Genomic DNA, 16,923 nt, shown 5'->3' on the forward strand with positions numbered 1-16,923 from the left:
TAAAATAACAATTTTGAAGAAATTTTTTAAAAATCCATAAGAAAGTCACTTATCTGCTATGTTTTCTGGAGGACAGCTGAACAAATGCTGTAAACTGAAAGAATGGAAATACAACTTAGCATCTGAATATATGAGTCAGAATTGAAAACCTTTTAGTCTTTACAAGGTTTACTGCTTTTTTCTTTCTTTCTTTCTTTTTCTTTCTTTCTTTCTTTCTTTTTTTTTTTAAATTGGGTTATTACTCTCTACTAGAAAGACAAGGAAGCAGTTAGTTAGAAGAATACCAATATCCTCAATCAGCAGTGGCAGAAAGGCAAACTCAAGATTCTTGAAATCATTGTACACACAGCATTTGAATACCTTTAAACCATATCAGTTTGAGTGCCTAAAATAACTGCTCACATCTGAGGAACTTAGACAAAACCTTATGGCATAAGGTAGTGCAGACAAGAATTTGTGTTAAAGATCTATTTTGGGAAAACACTCACTGATTATACAAATACTCTGAAAAATGAAATGCAGAGTAGAGGCGAATCTCAAAGCAAAAGCTGTGAAATACAACATCCTTGCTAAGAATAACATTCTTGGCTGGTTAAGTCTTGTAACTTCAGTGTATGCATGTCAGTTTATACCAAAACCCCAACATATCCTGCAAATGGTTTTGCTGATTTGTTCTGTCTGTGACATAGCATAACCAACATGCCTGGGTGCCAATTTTTGGCTTTGTAAGGTGTTATGCAGAACATATAGAAAGACAAACGTTCAACATGATAATGGCCAGTCCCGATACACAAAATAGAATGGTGTTTGACATGGATTTTTGTGCCATCATCTTAAAAAATGTGTGTTTTGTCAAGGGCAAACCAGATTTTATCCCACAGAATTTCCTTTACAGCCACTTCAGAATTCTTTTTCATGCATTTAAATCTGATCTGTATCAAATCATGTAACTGAGTGTAGATATGGCAAATTCCAGTTTGATTGTGTTTTAATTATTTTCTTTCAGTGTCGTTAACCTCAATCCTTAGTGATTCACTCTTCTATAACACAGCATAGGGATTAGATTGGTTTGCTATGTGGCATTGGTTTTTTTGTTGGTAAGGTGCCTGTAGGTATTTTAATATTTCAGAACTTGGCAACATGGCCCTTGAAGAGATACATATGTCATGGGATTCAGGTCTCCACAACCACAAGCCACATACATTAAAAAAACAGCTTGTAATAGCTATGAGGTGCTGCTTGATATTACTTCAGTTCACCCACCTTTCCTGTCATAATTCCCTAAGAGCTCATGCACTTGTCATTTACAGCAAAGAAATGTGTGACCAACGTAATGCCTTCACCATGTGCCCTCTGTGTGACAAGTTTTGCGACTACTGGAACCTCAGCTCTGCGTGTGCTACAGCTCGGGCCAGCCACTTGTTTGACAACCCTGCCACTGTCTTCTTCTCCATCTTTATGGCTCTCTGGGGTGAGTATTTCTTTGCATGTTAACCGTGTCACTTGATCTTCGGACTCCTGACAGAGATGAAAGCAGTGATGCACAGCAGTAGAATGTGGTAGCCTTCCATATAATAAAGTGTTATTAGATCGAATGTACTACATATGGGTTTACGAAGTTGCCAAGCCTCAGAGGGTCAGTAAGGGGCTGTCTGTGCTGAGACAGGAAAAAGAAGTGTTACAAGTCTTTCCTTTGTCAGCAGCAAGCTTTGGGATAAATGGAGAGGAGCTGGATTGGTCCGGGAAGAAAAATGTGTCCTTTCTCCCTCTACTGACTTGTTTAATGTCACTTCTAATCTTCATGTTTTCTTTCATTTTCTACAGACAGGGTAAGTCCCTGTAACACCTTCTGCATTTGGGGCAAGAATGTATTTGGGGCTTCATATGGTGCAGGCAGCTGAGAGGGTTTCATTTAAGCACAGAGTGCGCATCCATGTGGAACAACTTAGTCACATACTTTTAACAAAATTTTATGGGATTTCAAGTACAATGGGGTTATTACTGTTTTAATTATAATGTGTTCTAATGTATTTCATGTAGATGAGACTGGTTTTCCTTAAGGGTAAAAATGTCATACTTCACTGAGGATCTCAAAACACTTCATAAACACAAATGAATGCATTGTAGTATTATCATATTGTTCCTGGCCTCACCTCTGCCCTGAACACTGTGTACTGTGCTTGCATATCTTACTGCTTGTGTTATGCCCTCACTCACTGCAAATCTGGTTTATTATGAAAGTTAAAGATGTGAATAACCCATGAAAAGAGTCTCTGAAGATTACTATCGTAAAAAGAATTTAATTTCCCTATTCATTGTTCACAAAAGGAAATTTTCATTTGTAATGTGAGAATGTGAGATATATTATCACAGTATAGACATCTCCCAGCAGTCAGTGTGTTCTACTCTGTAACTCTATTTAAATTTCACAATTTGTTTTAGAAATGACTGATCGGTAGCTTGATGTTGGGTTTGGATAGCATAGGGTTTGTTAGGAACTTATGCACAGAAGACATTAAGGAAGTAAGCAGCTTTTATTTGCTGGCTCCTGGAAATCATTCAGCAAAAGTTAGAGAATACGTGTTCACTGTGACTGAGGGAAATGGCAAAAGATAATGAATTTGCAGACTCTCACAATGACTTGTTCTCCTGCCTCAGGTTGCTGCCAGCTGTAGAGCAGACTGGCAGATAAGGTGTCACAGCTTACCTGCTGCCATGAAGCATGCCACAGACTGCCTTGAGAGAGTTTCAGTGTATTATTTGGATAGTATGTGTCTGAAATGCCGAGGGTGCTTGCTTAGCACCCTGGTGCAGAATACATAAGTATGGTCTGCCATTGCCAAAGGGGGACAGCACTATGCTAGAAGAAAAAATACTGAAGAGAAAGGTGTTAGTCTTACCACTTTGGGACAGGACAGTGTTATTTGTCACTTATTTCACTGAAATTCTTACCTGCTGCTAAGAGCAGCAATTTTTTGTAAGACCAGCTAGAAGGGCCAAGTTTCAAATGTAACTCTTTAGACTACTTATAGGAAGTCTTTTGTCTCTCACTGATTGTTAAAATCCACTGTTTGGTAATTGATGACAACTGTTTACAATTTTTTTAAGGACAATTCATTTGCACTTGCATAGAAAAATACTATTTTCCTGACAGAGAATCTGTATTGTAAACTTGCATCTGTGCAAGTGACCGTTTCCATGCAGCTTCATCCAAAGCAATTGTAGTTTAGCATCAGCAATACAACGTGGAAAGCAAAATGTTGGCATATCTCTGCACTAAGATAAATTAGTAGAATCTGTAGGCGAACAGAAGGAACAAAAAGTTCTGTGCACATTGTTTTTTAAAAAAAAAAGACATTTAAGAGTACTAAATTTTTATCTGAGATGTGGTCCATTAAAAAAAAAGTCTCCTACAGATTCGAAAAGTCTGTGCTTGGGACACTGATAACTGAGCTTGTAAGTGCAAGAAAATACACTCACCATATGCAAAGCACAACAAAGTGGAACAGTATCCTATACTAACTCTGCCCAGCTTGAATATTCAGTATTACATTACACCAGATTTTGCTGCCTTACTACGAGCAGACTGTACTGGTTATGCCTACAACTCATTCTGCTGAGTGACAGATATCTTGTCAATCACACACCTAGCTAGCTTGCCTTACAGTCTTTTGAGTAAATGTTACCTGAATACTTTTTTGTAGGGTATAGCACAGTGATGTGGAAACTGGCATGTCTTTTTACTTACAGATGTATACTTAAAAGAGTGAACAGTATGGTAATTTAAGATGGCTTCATTTCATGATGGGGTTGGGTAGAAGAATTCGTTCATCTTGCTTGACTTCTCCCTTTCTATGAAAGGCAGATGACTCACTATGGTTAATGTCTTGAAAGGACTCATGCTCTTATGATGTGATCTTGATGCCGCATTATGTGTCTTTGTGATCCCAGCAATATCATTTGACAATGACTGTATTCACGAAATGCAAAGTCATGCCTGGCTGTCTGTGCTTCTTGTCACTGATGTTCTGGTATGTTGAATTTCAACTGTCAGATGTGTTTATAAGGATAGTTGAATATAGTGGAGTGAACCTGCTGATTTCACAACAGCTACTTCACTGTAGCACCAGTTATATATCTAGCCAAATAAATTAAAGGGAATTATGATAGATGTTATTGTTTTCTACAGTAGGTTCTTACAGAGCCAAATGTGCAACTGACCTTTTGTAAATAGAAAAAAGTGGAATGATAATAACAACCTATAAAATAGCCAAATGTGTTTGTATTTAGGATGTCTAAAAGCCTTTTAAGTTTCCAAAACATATTAAATGTAGCTTTTATATGTCCTCTCTTCTGTAAGGGAGGAACAGAGATGGCAACTTAATTGCTGAATACCTGGATTTACTTGCACTGTACTGCCAGTCCTGTGTATAAATGACATTTATTTCTTACATTATGATTCTTTCAGAGCAGTCCTTCACTAAATTTTTCATGTAGCTATGGGAAGATATCTGTGCAGAAAATATTTGCTGTCAGGTGGCTGTGAATAGCTTGTGCCTTGTAAGGGTCAGGTTATTTTACTAGTACTGTATCTTTTCCCAGTGTTATAACTCATACCAAATGTAGATAAAGAAAGCTGGATCTGATTTTGCAGTATTCTGTGTCTTGTAATGTTATCTACAAGATGTTCAAAGTGACATAAATACTGCTGTGATATTACAACCTTTTTACAGTCCTTTTTGTACCAACTGAAAAGGTGAAATGAAGCACAGGAAAATGGAAAATAGTGCCCACAGTTATTTTTCTTTATCTCTATAGTTTTTATTTGTATAGCTTTTTATTGTTGTGTATATATATATAATATTTATATATATACACATATATACTGTGTGTATATATATATTGTGTGTGTGTGTGTGTATATAGTGTATATATACATGCAGTATAGTTTTCTGAAAAGAGATGTCCACAAGTCAAGAGTAAGAAGTGCTATTTCTAATAGGTGTCCATAAATCAAGAGCAGCTAAGTAAAGGGCTATCTAGAGGAAACAGCAATTATGGGAGGAAGGTCAGGAGACTGTAAATATGAGACAACAGTACAACATCTGTTTCTTCATGTTAATGAAAAAGGAAAAGCGGGAGACTGAACTGCTGGCCTTCTCTGCTTGTCCCCTTAGGACAAAATCACTGTGTCTATGCAGGAGAAAAACATTCAACTCTACTACTATAACATATTTCAGAATAATAGTATTTTTTGCATATTGCTGAGGGTCATAGTTTACATGATAATTGATATAGGTATCAATTGTTTATTTCAGTAGCAAGCTACACCTGCCTTCTTCATATGTTTCTGACTGATTAGAAATACCCGTTAATTATTTCCCCAACAGACAAATATTTCATTAATTCAAATGTAATGGATGAATATTTAGATCTGCGTTTTCACTATATGCTTTATACTCATGAATTATAGAATGAGTCATGGTATATTGAGAGAAAAGATGTTTTGGGGGTGGATATCAGAAGATCTGGGTTCATTTTCAGTGTCTGAAAAAAGCTTTCCAGTGCCTTTGGGCAATCCATGTTGTCTCTTTCTGCACTTCATTTTAAAAAGACAGTAATTGTTGTTCCCATGATGTGCCTGTGTTCTTTATTTAGAATTGGGTCTGGGGCTGTTTCTTAATATTTATTTATAAAGGACCTAGCATGATGGGATTCATGGGGCTTACGAGTAATACAAGCATTCACAATAGTGCATTGGATTTATATTTTCAAAACTGTTTTATTTTTCTTTAAGCTACCATGTTCCTTGAACAATGGAAGCGTTTGCAAATGAGATTGAGTTACTTCTGGGATCTAACTGGCTTGGAGGAAGAAGAAGTAAGTTTCCTTTCCCTGTGCTAATTCGTTGTATAAATGATTGTAAATCTGAAGATAAGCATTGATAATTAGATTTCTCATGAGTGCTCTCCAGTTCAAAGCAATTCATAGCTATGTTTTACTAAATGACTATAACTGATATATTTTTGAGTACCAATATACTCAAGCAGTTTGTCACATATATAGTATTAGGCAGGACTCAACCTTTTTTTTTAATAATTAATTTTGAACAAGATTAGAAGATTAACAGCAGACTCTTCTTTAATGTTCACATACCATTGTATTGCTAGAGTGCAATAGCAGAATGATGTTGAATACTTACCTTCTCATATACATACTGTTTCATTATGTGTAACAGATATGCTCTGTGGAGATGACTGTAACATATCCAGAAAATGTAAACAGTATTTGCCTCCAGGTCTGTGCGGCATCCCTGATGCCATAGTTAAAATATCTTGAACTCCAGGTACTGAGCTGCAGAGCTGTTTCATCAGTGGCTGACAGCTGAGCTTTCTACTTAATTTGTGATTGGGGAACCTTGTCTATTGTTAATAGATAAAGAATGGAATTGAGAATATTTTTTAAGCACCTCACAATCAGCCCATGGGGCTTCAAACTGTACCTGAGTTGACTGAAAAGCAAGAGATGCTTGTTGTTAGCATTTACAGTGTCCCTAGATCTGTTTTTAGTCCATTTCTCAGACATTGCTTCACATGCCATAGCCTATGGTCTATTTTAGCTACAGATTCTCACCAGAGGATTAATTTCTACCTCTGACTAAAAAGAATGCAGACATTAGCCTTAAATATCCCACTAAGAACAGGTAGATTCTGGAGCTTCAATTACCGATCTCCTATCAGTAGATACCAGCATGGCTCCAGAACAGGGACATATTCAGCATTATGATGTTCAAAATGCAGAGAAATTCAGAACTGCAGCAATTAGACTCCCATACTTAATGGTGAGCTGAGTACCTGTGAAGAGTAATTCAGTGTGACTGTTCTCTTCATTGGCTTAATAAAGTGTGGTCAGGTTCCTGGAAGGTGACTTGAGTGTTAGGCCTGCTTTGGTCAGAGAGGATTTGAAGCCATTTCCTCCTGTCCCAGCATGGTTCCTTAAAGACCAGACTGTACACAAGGCTAGAACAGGGCAAATCTCCATCCCAGCTGCTTGAGCTCAGCTCAAACAGGATGCTGAGCGCAAATAAGCCAGAAAGGAAGTACCCCGAAGGCATGAACCTCATGCTGTAGCATGATGATGATGCTATTCCACTTATTTGTTCCTTAGATAAGAGTCATTAGATAAAATGTAAAAATAACACCGAGAACAGACAGCAGACCCCAGTATTCCTCTTCCTCCTTCACTCTTCCAAAATGAAATTTTTAGCGCTGTCTCTAGAGCAAGGAAGATCTCCCAAGTATTCCTTCCCTGAGGAGTTAACTTAAGGACAGCCTTACCTATTTTTTTGCACTCCTGTCTGTTAGTGAGCAACTGGATGATACTTATGGTATATCCCAGTATTCTGAGTTTGTAGGTGTGATATATACTGAATGCATCATTGTCCTACATGGAATGGCATACTTCTACCTTAGAGAACAGCAATTTTGTATTGCATACAGTACTGAGAGGTAGGAGAGCAAACTTTGTTCTTGGTGCCACAGTCTACATGACGAACCCCACAGATTTTACTGAATTTTAAGTTCATCACTTGCAGTATAAATTCCTAAGGTTTAACTCAATATTTTCAAAATGCTGTGAAAGGATCTGTAAGTTTGTGAGGTCTTGTGATGAAGAACTCTGAAATGCTAAAGGTTTGTGGACATGAACTATAGGATCAGCAAGAATCCCATGTTTATGACAAGTGAAAGAGTGCCAGACACATCTCAGCACAAGCTGAAGAGTTAGGAAAATAGAATCATAAAAATAAGGCTGGAAGGGACCTTGAGAAGCCATCCCTGGTGCATGGGAGGATCAGCTCTACTTAAGTCATTGTGAAAAGATGTTTGACTAATTTGTTCTAAAAGAAATTTACCAGTGGAGATTTCACTTCCTCCCTGGGCAATCTATGCTAATACTTATCTATCAGCTAATAAGCTTCTCCTAATGTCTAACTTAAAGCTCCTTGCAAATATTCATTTTTTCTTGTCCTTTCCTTTCTTGTCCTAGATAAGGAGATTACTCCTGTCCTCTTTTCAGCAAAATTCAACATAATATCATATCCCTCTGTCATCCCCTCCTTTCTAGATGAATTGGCCTCTGCTCTTTCAATCCTAAATCATATTTTCTAAATACCTATAAATACCTACCAGCTCTAACTTGAAAAGTAATGGTCAAACTGGATGTACAATTCCAGGTGACATCTTACTAAAGAGAAAAAGCTGTGCAGAGCATCATCTTTTGTCAACTCTTGGCACTTCATCAAAAATCCAAAACTTAGATCAGATTTTGCTCACCTTTTATCCATTAAGGTCATAAAGATGATGAAAAATTTATCCATAAGACAGATAGTGGTACTGTGTTTTATCAGTGTGGTAATTGCTTCAGTTGGTGAAGCCTTTACAACTGCTAAAAATGATATTGGAAAAAGGAAAATTGTGTCTGATCAGGTTAGTCCAGAGGGAAGTAGCAATGGCACACACAGGATCACTGAGGAGAGGAAGAAGGAAAGGGACAAAGAGAATTTCAGGAGTTTTAACAGCTTTAAGGCCAGGTGAGGTTAAGTTAGTTATTATTATCAATCTTTTTAGAAAGCAAAGTTATGGAACCAAAACAGGGAGGAAAACAACTGTAAAATCCAAAGAACTGAGAAATGCACTGTGAGGGTTATACTGAAGTGAATGTCTTCAGTGTCATATTTGTGGACTCTTGACTATAAAATTTTCAGTAAAATTACTTTCTTTAAACACACTGGGACAAATCTTTTGCTTCAAAAGAGTCACATGAGAGATTAATTTAGTCCATTTATTTGTAAATATCTTGGCAACTGCAGTCTGAGAAAATAGACTCCCTAAGGCTTGAATGCATATTTGCAGCTGGCAGCTGTACAGACTTAGAGGATTTGCATTGCTTGTACATCCAAAATCTGCAGAAATAATAGGTAACATGGGGTACTAGACTGTAAAATGGATAATTAGCTTGAAAAGAAATTGAACAACTGATAACTAAGGGAGGAGAAAACAGAAAAGCAACAAGAAAAGACTAGAATCATGAAAACAGACAAAACCTTGGAAATATCATGAATAAGCACTCAACATGTTGTTCCACAGATGTGTGTTGATGTAACCCAATCAAACAGGTTGTACATTTGTTTGCTTTTCAGTTTGAGTAATAAAGGATATAGATATCAATAAAGCAAGGGAAATCATGGGAGAATCCACATCCTATTCTTCTATTTGTGAGGGGGCTGGTGAAGAAATATTTAGGGACTCTCATTAACAATGTGGGAAATGGAAACTACTGACCTCTCATGAATCTTCGGAAATATGCCTATAATTAAATTTCTAGGACCCAGTATTTTCCTGCCTTGGGTTTTTGGGGTGGAAGAGATTCTACCTCATTTTACCAACAGTCCTATATAAAACTGGATTGGAAACACAATTTTAAAAGATGAAATCCTAGTATCTGAACCAGAGTTTGGAAGAATAAATGGGCAGACAGCAAAATCCACAATAAAAGAAAAGCTATGAGTAGAGATCTCGTTATAGTTCAAATAGTAAAGCTGTTTCAGTACAAGGAGGAACTTAACATGGCTGTCTATTAGAGCATATCTGGTAAGTTACAATTCCAAGTTAAAATCCTGTGCTTTGAATAATGCTAGCTCTTTGTTTGCAAACATTGATTCCCAAAGTCTCTTTCTTCCTTTTGCTGTTTGATAACTTAAAGAAAAAATTAATGAACCCTTAAGGGAAGACTTAAGATACCCCATGGATTATCACTGAGTTGAGATAAAGTAATAAGGAAGGTAGATTTGGTAAGTTAGAATTGAACAGTGAATAGCAAGCAGACTTGGTGGCCTTAAATATACTTACAGATATACCCCATTTTCCCCTTGTTTTTGGATTATGGTTTAACTTGTTCTTCTCTGCTACAGTTCCCATAATTTTTTGTGATCCGATTCATTTGATGACTTCAGGTTATCTTTCACCTTGCCAATTATAGAGACAGGCTTCTTTTCTGAAGTTCTAACAGTGGCTACTAAAACACACAGTATAAGGCACTTTTGTTTGCTTAAAAGCATGTATAAGAGAACAACAGACTTTAATAAAATAACTGTTTACTCAAAGCATGGGCCTCTTGGGACAAATGGACAATGATAGTAAAGGAGGAATGTGTAGCTACAACATTTTGTGTTGTCTCAAATACGTCCTTTCACCCTCACTACTTCTCATGTTTCTTGCACCAATGAGATCTGTGTTTTGGATTATTTTCCCCAGGTGTATTATTTCACATTTTTTCCATGCCTATTCTGATTTTCCTGTTGGACCAATGATTCTAAATTTTTTCAATCTCTTTGTATCATTTTACTACCTTTCTCGAGGTCCATCACTCCTCCCAGTGAATTTTCTGTCACCCTCATTGAATTCCTGTTAACACTGATTATTTAATGAGCCTGAGATGGCTCTGGTAGCCCTTATGGGGCTAACTCAGATCTTATGGACAAGTCTCTTCAACATTAGATTTAATAATGTTATGTTTAGGATATTTGAGATGAGATTTTTATTAGAATAGTTGGAGAAGGAACGTTGAAAAAAAGTATGTTATTCCTCAGGCCTTGGGGGAAACTGTTTAGTACCAGCTGTTGCTCCATTAAAAAATTATATGTGAAGGCACACTTTAGACATGTTTTAATTTGTAAACTAGAAGAAACAAGGCAAATGATAACTCCTTTGCTTGCCAAGAAGTCAGTAAAGATATACGATTAGATTTTTTTCATTCTAAGACTGTTGATCCACAGAAATGTTACAATATGCTGGGGTTCCTAACTAGTTCTTTTTCCTCTTTTATTCCCCTTCTGCCAAACATATCAACAAGCTCCCATTTGCTTTCTCTTATTCCTTTTCTATTATACGGATCTCCTGTGCCTTTTCGAGGACTGATTTGTCTAAAATCCTCAAAACTGCTTCCTTCTAGGTAGTCTTGATTCCTCAGGATGATGCTATAGGCAACTTAAAGGCTGGTTCACTGGGGGTGGCATGAGTTCTTTTTCACTGCCATCTCCTGATATTCCCTTGTATAAGAGTAGAAATGCCTGGAGGTGCAAGCAGAATTGGCAGTTGCTTAGGGTGGGACCCTTTGGAGAAGGAGCTGGAATGGGCTCTTCCAGCTCGTGCAGCACAACCCTCCATTGTGGCTGTTGTTGACCAGGGCAAAGTCATGACATGGAGGGTGGGAAACAGTAGCTGGAGGAAAGGGGTGACAGGGAAGAAAGTCTTGCTTTCCAATAGTTCTCTGTCTTGGCCTGCTACATCCTGTATCTTTATCCAGCACTGTCCTCTCCCTCAGGAGCAGGGACCATTTCTAGGACCTTTCTGTCTTCCTTTCCTCCTTCCCAGGGACACAAGAGATCCAGGTTGGTAAGCAGGGTTTGTCAGTGATGTGCTTCTTGCAGAATGGGCTAGTGTTGAAGATAGGTTGGTGTGTGGAAGAAAGAAATAAGATGTGGGCAGGAGATCTTGTACTGCAATACATGTTCTGATGGAGATGGGTCTGAGGAGGCAGAAAGGGACCTTTTCATCTCTCAGAGCCTCACAAGTCCTGTCCATGTTCCTTGAAGACACAATACGAGGATATTCCTAGCTCCTCCTCATGCAGGGATCCCTGGAGACCATTGGTCTTTCTCAGCCTCATTTTTCTACCCCTCTGTCCTCTTCTGCTGCACCTACCAATATCATTTTTTTCCAGTGAAAAGAGGTCTTGAGTTGGTTCCATCTAAGATAAATGGGCAATGCTGTCTGCTGCCAAGATTAACCTGCTATTTGTGTTAACTAGGAGATTCAAGGTTGGTTCAGGTCGTCACTTCAGGAACCCTAGCACCACACTGTTGTATATTCTTTCGTGTTGAGAAAGGCTTTTTCAAGAAATTAGCTTTTTTCTTTCAATTTAATATGCTTTTTAGGTTTATTCTAATTGTGGTGTATGATTGGAAGCTGACATTTTTTTAATCCAGTTTCCATGTGTTAATCAAATGGAAACGTGTTAAGAAACCCTTCTTTTCATGAGCTAGATTAAAGGAACCTAAAAGTAATTTATTCTTTTCTAAAGTATTTTATTGCTAGAACATTATTTCGTCTATAATTTTTCCCATAAGGAGTCATTGATTTAGGAACATTAATTCAGATTAAAATAAGATTGAAAGAGAAGTAGCTCTTCCTTACACTATTGCTGTTCCAAAATGCCTCTCAATCTGCACAAAGCACTAAAACTAGTGGAAATTATTTCTGAAAGTACTTTTGAACTTGGGAAAGGCTTTTAGAATTTAAGAATAATACTTTCTGATATTGTTTAATGGCAGCCAAAATTGTCAGTTATTTATATGTTTAAAATGAGTGCAGAGTTTAGGAACATAACATTTCTTCAGTCAGAATTGTCTGTTATTCTCTAGTTTTGCTTTAGTTTAGGCTCTTTGTTTTGTTTGTCAGACGTACAATATATAAAGCATAAATATATCTTCCTTTTTCAAGTGCACACAGTTATTTGTGAGTAGGGCAAGGTCATTGCAAACTCATGCCAATAAAAACTCTTTCACACCACACTTATACTGAATATATGATGATGTATTGTGAGATAAGGTTTTTATTGATGACCTCACTTTATTCATTACTGGCCAAGAGTATATAAGTGTGTATGTCTTTTGTTCTAGATTCATTCACGCCTTTCTCGGTCAGAGCTACAGAGATAATTCTAACACTTGGGGAAACATAAGCACTTTATCTACTTCTGGATCTTGTAAACCAGTAAAACATCACTAATTCTTCTAAAATCTCATCTTCCTGCTTTTATCCTACTCTGCTACTTCTGCTGCAAGATTAAGGTTTTTTTTCTAGACAGTATAGAAATTTATAGCCCTTTTTTTGTGTAGGTTTGATTGTGTGAAAAACTTCTGATCTGTAGCTTGTCTATGAAAAATTCTGTATACACCAAATTCTGAATATCTTTGATTTTATGCCTGTTAAAGCATTTTCATATATGAGTGCAGTAAGATAGGCATCTTGAGCTGAGATTTTCAAAGGTATCAAATGTTAGACATCCAAATTCCATTTGATCTTACATAGAAGCTGGGTTACCAGCCTCCTTAGACCTAATAAAAAAATGCATCTGAAATGTAAGTTCAGGCACCTGGAAAATGTGTCCCAGTTTCTAGGTGAAAATCAAGTACCTTCCTTTGACTTCAATGGGATGTGTTTCTCTCTTTTCTACAATTCATAAGATTTTTGCTTAGGTGACTAGCTATGGATTTATTTACTTAAATTAAGCAAATTAAGAACCTACTTTTTAATTATCTGTATGTTATTCTCTGAAATTCTCTGAAGTTACCTCTCAGGGTGAAGCTGCATAAGATGACTCAATAGTTCATTGCTACCAGTAGAAAGAGGTCCCATCCTTACTTTCATATTACCAGTTCTGGTGTCTGAACCATGACCTGATTTACTGACTAAAGCTGTAGAAAAGTAATTCCAGTGATAAAAATGAATAGTGTTTGTGGTTGAGGAGGCAAGTTAATTGGACATGTTTTCAAAGAAGTCTAATGAGGGCTAGAACCAGGGGAAGAGAAAGAAAGTAATTTTGTGGCATAGGCAGGGGTAGTGAAAAATGTGTGGGTTAGGAAGACCTCCCTGTTTTAGCAACTGTGAGCCATTAAATCAGCTCATCAGTATCATGCAATCATGTATAGGTTGAAGTTACATAGCAATTTGAGCCAATCTAACTCCGCACTACCATAGTGCTGCCCCAGCCAGGTGTTCTTATTCCTCCTCTTAAGCTCATGCTGGTCATCATACAGCTGAGTGGTGAACAGCTCAGACAACTGATCCAGCTGAAAACTAGCCTGGGGAGTAAAATAGGTCAATTTTAAGCTTGGTCATCTTCTTGAAATGTCTTACCATACAGCTGCATGTGCACTGGTGTCGATGCAAGGAAAGGAATAGAAATGTGGGGCTAGCATAAGATGAAACTGAACCTGAGGGTATGGGAGCCCACACTTAGATTGGCTTATGCTGTTGCAAACTATTAAACTCAAGCCTCAAGTATAAAAGCTTTTGACTACAATTTCAAGATTCATGTTTTCTTCAAAAAAATTGTTTCATGAACATTCCTGGCTGTAAATCCAGTTATTGGGCATTTATGGGAAACAATCAGAAGATGCACAGGTATAGCAGAAAAAAACTTAATAAAGACTGAACAAATATTTTTGGGCAAAGATAGATTTTTAGTTCAGATATAGTATCTTTATATTAGATAGGAGCCAAGTTTCTCTTCTGGTTCATGTTCAACTTGAAAAGTTCACAAAGGTTTGGAAATACTTTGGTTGGTCAGAATATACACCTGTTAGAATCCATTAATGCAGGACATTAAGCTTTTTTTAGCATGGGTTTGACGTGTATGCTTTAAAATGTTTTAGAAAGTGTTCCTTAAAACACTTTTAGAAAGTGTTTCTAGCTAGTAGGTCAGGTTACCTCGCAGTCAGGGGGTCCAGCTGCATGGAGGCTAGAAGGAGGAGAACTAAAGAGAAATGAAAATTTCAGAAATATCATAAGTGGCCACTGTTGAGAAAATAATGTCTCATAAACAAAAATCCAGTTTGATATTATCTGGAATGAAGTTTCAGGTGTGGCAGAAAACTGGGCTATTTATGAAGCATTCTTATTAAAATGATATGTACCTGATAGAGACTTAGAGGTCTGGAATGGTAGAACTATTTTTACTAGAGATAGATAAGTGAATATAAAGTAAGGGCAAGACAAAGAAATTAATGACATTCGCAGTAGTTCTGTCCATGGGATTGATATTATTTAACATTCAGCCCTGACAGTTGCTTGCACGCTCTGCCCATTCCACCATGGATCTAAAAGCTATGACCTCTGACAAGCTATAACAGGGTGAATCTACAAAATATTTTCTTCATTCATGTATCAGTGACCTTCTCTTTTAACCTCTTCCTTAAATTTTTGGGGGTCACTGGGGTAATGATGTGCAGTATTTAGCCTTGGACCAGTGTCAAATTCAAATCCCAGTGTGAATCTTGATCTTGCTTAAAAGAAAAATTTGTTCTAATTGGAGTGAACTGAAAAATAATGCCTTTTTAATAGGATAAAGTATTGCTTTCTAACCTTGCTACTTCATAAGATATTTAATCTTGAGATCATACTGATATGATTTAGGAAACAGCTATTTTAGATCAATTTTAAAACATTTTGCAGTGTGGCGGATGAATGGCACGGACTCAGGAAGGTTTGCGTCCTGAGACATTTATTGTGTATTCTAACACATATTTATTTTAAAAAGTTAGCTGCTTCAGTGGTTTCACAGACACACTTTGCTAAGCCAATCATCATGCAGATTATGTCACAGGTAGCCAATCATTACAACGATCACGCACGCAGCGGTCATGCCTTGTACCTTGCTACTTGTTTAGAAAAGCTGTCTTGCCCTTAACCKTGGTTCCCACTGGCTTCTGCTAGTTTATCTGTACTTTCTCAGGATGTATCATTCCCAGCTGCACCAGTGTCCTTGAGTACATTTGTCTGAGGCTCCTGTTGCTTGCTACTTGCAACTTTCCACCAGTTTAACCCTGTCATGACCCTCCACATTGCAGTGTTTATTGTATTGCTCTTTGTAAGAGCTGCAAATCTGTAATAAAACCAAAGTGCTCTCAATCTTAAATATTGACAGCGAAAAATTTCCATAAACATGTTCCCCTAAAGAGTGCGTCTACAGGCAAATGTTCCCGCTGTTATACCTTATCAGAAAGCAGAAGAAAATAGTGACCCAAAGGGAAAAAAATCGATCAACATTTCATGGTATTATATAAGCTCTTTGGAGAAGGTGTTCTATGCTTGTATAGAGGCTAAAACAATAGGGTCCTAGGCCATGACTGTAACTACACAGTACTAGTGTAGGACAGGTGAAGAACAGTGAGGGTAGCAGTGATATACACAGATATTTTAAATACAGAAGGATCCAGGTAATATTTCATGAAGGTCAGAGCAATAAGGTAAGCTAAAAGTTGATGCCACATTTTAATGGGCTATCACCCAGCTTTACAGCTGGGTTTCTTCATTACATTTTTCACAGAATCACAGAAAGGTTGAGGTTGGAAGGGACTTCTGAAGATCATCTAGTCCAACACCCCTGCTCAAGCAGGGTCACCTAAAGCATGTTGCCCAGAACCCTATATAAAATTTTCAGCTTATTTGTTTCAGTGGCAAATTCTCATGTAGTAGAATAAATAATTTTAAGCAAAATTTTCAATACCATGGTTCAAGGGACATCTGGCTTCATTCTTCCAGTTACCAGTGTAGGTCTATTTCTATGGGTTCAATTTGAATTAATGACCAAAAATAAGTGACACTCTATTCTGCTATAGTTGCCTACAGAATGCAATATATCGACATTGCAAAGGCAGCATTTGTTTGTTCGGTTCTTACCTTGAAGGCACTTAAATTTTGAAGCCACATTTCAAAATTTAGCCTTGCAAGTGATTCCTCAAAGCACTACTGCTGTTGTTCAATGGGAGCAAACAAAGGGATAGATGTTGATCTACATGTAGCGCAGCTCCCAGAGGCAGCGAACAGACACAGCAGTTTGCGCAGCAGTGTTTGGGCTCTGACTAGAACTTGAGGATCTTGTTGGAAGTTGTGGGCTTTCTGAGGACCCCCGAGGAATTAGAAGGTGATTGCTGTGAACAGGAAAGGGGAAGCTAGGCAAGGACAACTGCAGGAGGCCTTGACTTYTCCTGGGAAAAGCTCCTGGGAAAAGCTCTAGCTAGGAGTGGCTGCTGCTAATGAGCTCTCTTAGTTGCCCCTGACCAGAGGGAGTCGGGGCCTT

General features: G+C 37.6%; 1 protein-coding gene across 1 annotated transcript in view; it reads left to right on the forward strand.

Moving 5' to 3' along the window:
- The window catches only part of ANO2 (anoctamin 2), a 194,667-nt gene that overhangs the window by 71,203 nt on the left and 106,541 nt on the right, over positions 1–16,923 (forward strand). The window contains exons 16-17 of the mRNA XM_026081614.1: positions 1,311–1,471; positions 5,798–5,880. Coding sequence (XP_025937399.1) covers positions 1,311–1,471; positions 5,798–5,880 — 244 coding nt within the window. The remainder of the gene's footprint in view (positions 1–1,310; positions 1,472–5,797; positions 5,881–16,923) is intronic.

The sequence above is a fragment of the Apteryx rowi genome, unplaced genomic scaffold (genome assembly GCF_003343035.1).
Source record: "Apteryx rowi isolate R43461 unplaced genomic scaffold, aptRow1 scaffold_556, whole genome shotgun sequence".
In the NCBI taxonomy this organism is placed as follows: Eukaryota; Metazoa; Chordata; class Aves; order Apterygiformes; family Apterygidae; genus Apteryx; species Apteryx rowi.